The 4031-nt window shown below is 40.5% G+C and overlaps 1 protein-coding gene across 1 annotated transcript; it reads right to left on the bottom strand.

The window, feature by feature from the left end:
* Positions 1-510: 510 nt before the first annotated feature.
* LOC117057303 (olfactory receptor 49-like) lies at positions 511-1455 on the bottom strand. Its single transcript, XM_033168144.1, has one exon. The coding sequence runs from the start codon at positions 1453-1455 to the stop codon at positions 511-513; it is 945 nt and encodes a 314-aa protein (XP_033024035.1).
* Positions 1456-4031: the final 2576 nt, after the last annotated feature.

A 4031-nucleotide genomic window follows, 5' to 3' on the forward strand; every position in this document is an offset into this window, starting at 1 on the left:
TTGAATGATTTCTGTAAATAATACATACGAAGGAAAATGATATCGAAATAGAAAAAAAAGATTTTTTATGAAACAATAATGATAAGAGGCATATTATAAAGGAAAATATGGAGAGGACAGGAAGTCATAGGTTGGTGTAGAAAACACATAGTTGAAATTGCATGTATCTTTTGTGATCATTGATACTTTTAATGAATTGACGGAAATGAAGATGAATACGTGTTGTATATATATATGGAAAATGAACAATAAAGCATTTAAATGTGGGGAGGAGTCCATCTTCATGGAAGACACTCTTACTCAGCTACGAGTGATCACCAATGAATGTACAACTGGTTGTCTGATGATTTCAGAACTTTATGCTCTCTGATGCCAGAACTGATTTGGAGTTTGACATTTTTCACACACTGTATTCACCCATAGATGGTATTCCATCCTTGCAGTGTTACTGGGAAGCAAACTAAAGGTCTGATATTCATGTTCAAGCTGATGTCAGTCCTAGAAAAAAAATCACCTTGGGGACTTCCGAAGTCCAACACAAGGTCTAAATCCAGCTCTCAAGGCATCCTGGACCTGCCTGTTCCTCAGGCAGTAAATGAATGGATTCAGGAGAGGAGACACAACAGTGTTCAGGAGAGCCACCCCTTTGCTGAAGTCTAATGTACCAGTGCCTTTTGGTTTTATGTACATGAAAATGCAGCTGCCGTAAGTGAAGGAGATCACTATGATGTGAGAAGGACAAGTAGAGAATGCCTTCTGTCTCCCTGTGGTCGAAGGGATGAGCATGATGGTTGAGACAATGCGTATATAGGACACAATTGTTATGGCCAAGGTCCCAAGGAGAGAGAGCAAAGCGATGAGGAAACTGAGGAGTTCAAATAGAGCTGTGTTTGCACATGCAAGTTTCATCAGTGGTCCACTATCACAGAAAAAATGGTTGATTGTGTTTGGACCACAAAAGGGCATCTGAAAAAGGACAACTATTGGGACCATGATGAGTGACAATCCCCCTAGCCAAGAGCAGAGTACCAACAGTGAGCACAAGTGATCATTCATGATGGTTGGGTAGTGTAGAGGGTTGCAGATAGCCACATACCTGTCAATGGACATAACTGCCAGCAGAAGGAACTCTGTGGTACCCAGGACAAAATACAGAAAGGATTGTGTGAAGCAAGCAGGCAAAGAGATGGTCTTCTGTCCAATGGCCATGTTGATCAATGTTTTAGGAATGACAGAGCTGGTGAACCCAATCTCCAGGACTGCAAAGTGCCGAAGGAAGAAATACATTGGGGTGTTGAGCTGGGGATTCACCAGAGTGATTATAACAATCACAGCGTTCCCCGTTATTGTCAAAAGATACATGGGAAACAGAAGGTTGAAAAGCAAGATTTCAACTTGCCGGTTGTCCGTAAAGCCCCAAAGTATGAATTCTCTCACCATGGTGCTGTTCCTCATTTTGGGGACTTTCCTACAACTAAAGTGAATAGAAATCATTCATTAGTATCAATGTTTTATAAACTATACTAAGCAAGCGTTGCTTTTCCTTTCCTGGCAATCAAGTCAACAATGCTGTAAATAATCAGGTCCCAATGAGAAAATGATATATTAAAAAGCAATTTTATTTAATATTCCATAAACAGGAACACAAAGGTATTTGTTACGAAAATAAGGCAACAATTTTTTTAATATAATTCTCCCATTTTTGACACAGGATGTAATTTTATAGTACATCATTTGGAATGCAATTTTAAATCACAGTTAAAATAATGGAATAAATTAAAATGAAACATACAATATCCCAGACAGTGATGTCTGTAGCCTCAGTGGTCTCTAGAAAGTTTTTTCTTCTTCTTTATCACACAAAACCCTGCAATTTAGGAGATGGATTTCTTTGCAAAATGGAAACACCCTATGAGAGGCAATGGTAACCGCTCTGTTTTTTAATGGAGACGGAACATGAACTATTTGCTTCTTGGTTGCAACATCTCCTAGGCAATAACACATCTTCTTTTTCCTGAGGCAGCATTTAGCATAAGAGACATTAGTTTGTTTTCCCACAACAGGGACATGAGCTTTGCTTCCCAGAGGAGCAGGAAAAAAACCTGCTGAACATTTGATGTAAGAGGCTACTGTCATACTACTGCAAGCTTTGATGGAAGAGTCATGGTCCATAGGGCTTCTACATGGCTAGTTACTATCCTGGGGTTATGAGTTGAAACTATTGTGCTCCCCCCCCCCATTATATATCTACCCCACCTTTCTTCCAAGGAACTAAGGTGGTGTGCTGTATATGGTTTTGTCTTCCTCAGTTTTCACACAAGAAGCCTGTCAGGTGAGGTAGGATGAAAAGCAGTGACTGGTCCATGAGCACCTGATAAGTTTCATGGTCCCTCAACCCTGATTTCTGCCATTGAATAGCTTTTGACAATCAACACAAAATATTCAGTACTTGACATCATTAACTTGAAGGATTTCCTTTGTTGTTGTTGTTTTTCAAAAATTTATTGATTTTTAACAAAACACAAACAAACTACACATACAACAACAACAAAAAAAAACATTACAACAAAATACAAAACAAATAAGATTTATAAAAACACTTATTTAAATCTATCTAACCCTCTTTTAAAACATTGTAAGTTGACTTCCTCACGCCCTCTCGGTCTGCTTCCCTTGTAAATCATCTTTAGTAATTTCTTCACCTTTTTCTGTTCTCATATTAATACCCAAATCAACTTCTCTTCTTTAATAACCTTAACATTACTTCATCTATAATTATCACTTATCTAACTTCTATCTCTGCTGCCTATCTGTTTCTCCCTGCTTGTTTTAAATACTAATTTTAGCATACATCTTTAAATATACTTTAAATTTATTCCAATCTTTCTCCACCGCGTCGTCCCTCTGGTCTCAGAGTTTTTGAAGGATTTCCTTTGAAGGAAATCCTGTGTTACTGAAAGGCAAGGTTTATCCAATCGGCTGCAAGGTTTACATATGTTTTTGATGTTTGAGCTGACGTCAGTCCTACTCCAATCACCTTGAGTTTCTACAAAACCCAACATTCTGTCCAAAGCCAGATTACAAGGAACACTGTCTATTCAAATGGGTTCAGAAGGGGAGGCAAAACCATGTCAGGAAGAGACACTCCCTTGGTAAATGCTAATTCACCTATGCCTTGGGGTTTTATATAAATGGAAATGCAACTGCCGTGAGTGACTGAGATCACTACTATGTGAGAAGCACATGTGGAAAAAGTCTTCTGCCTCCTTGTGGTTGATGTGTATGATAGTGGAAATAATGATAATGTAGGACACCATATTTATGGTGCATGTTTGTTTTTGTGTTTTTGTTTCTCGCACATCAATACAACTCCTGTGGAAAGGTCTTTGGCTGATCTGCTCCTGCTGCCCCCATCCCATTCCTCACCTCCACGACAAGGCCACAAACCCTCTCTCAGCAGCCCTGCCACCCCCATCCATACATTGAATAAATAAACAAACAAAAATTTGTTGTTTGTGTCTTAGATAGTGTCACGGACTGGTTGGACACAGGGAAGAAGGCTCTGAGCCAGGGGATTGGTGGTGGGACGATGATGAGTAGTCAGAGGGAGAAGGGGCAGCAGACTGGGAGGAAGTGTCAGAAGCTAGACATGAACTCGATTGCCACAGAAGAACATTAAGGACAGGCAAGGATTCCTACCTCTGTGGTCTATGTGGGGAGTCTGTGTCAGAAGCAGAAACAAGAGAAGAGGGAAGCCAAGAGGCAGAGATTTGTCGGGCTGGTGAAGAGGCACAGGTGTCTCCCCATTCTGCTGCAACAAGCTCCCCCCCCCACTGGTCTCACAGATCCAGGAGAGGCAGAGTTGAAGTCAGCTTCATGCCAGCGTAGTCTAAGATTGCTTGGGTAAAATCGTGGAGAATAGGAGACTTAGGTGGGGAGATGAGAACCTTCAGTCTCAGCAATGGCTCATGGGGTAAGACATGCCAAAGATGAGTTGCTGTGCTCAGTAGGCCTGTGCAGATCCTGTTTTT

This window comes from Lacerta agilis, chromosome 14 (assembly GCF_009819535.1).
Source record: "Lacerta agilis isolate rLacAgi1 chromosome 14, rLacAgi1.pri, whole genome shotgun sequence".
Classification (NCBI taxonomy): domain Eukaryota; kingdom Metazoa; phylum Chordata; class Lepidosauria; order Squamata; family Lacertidae; genus Lacerta; species Lacerta agilis.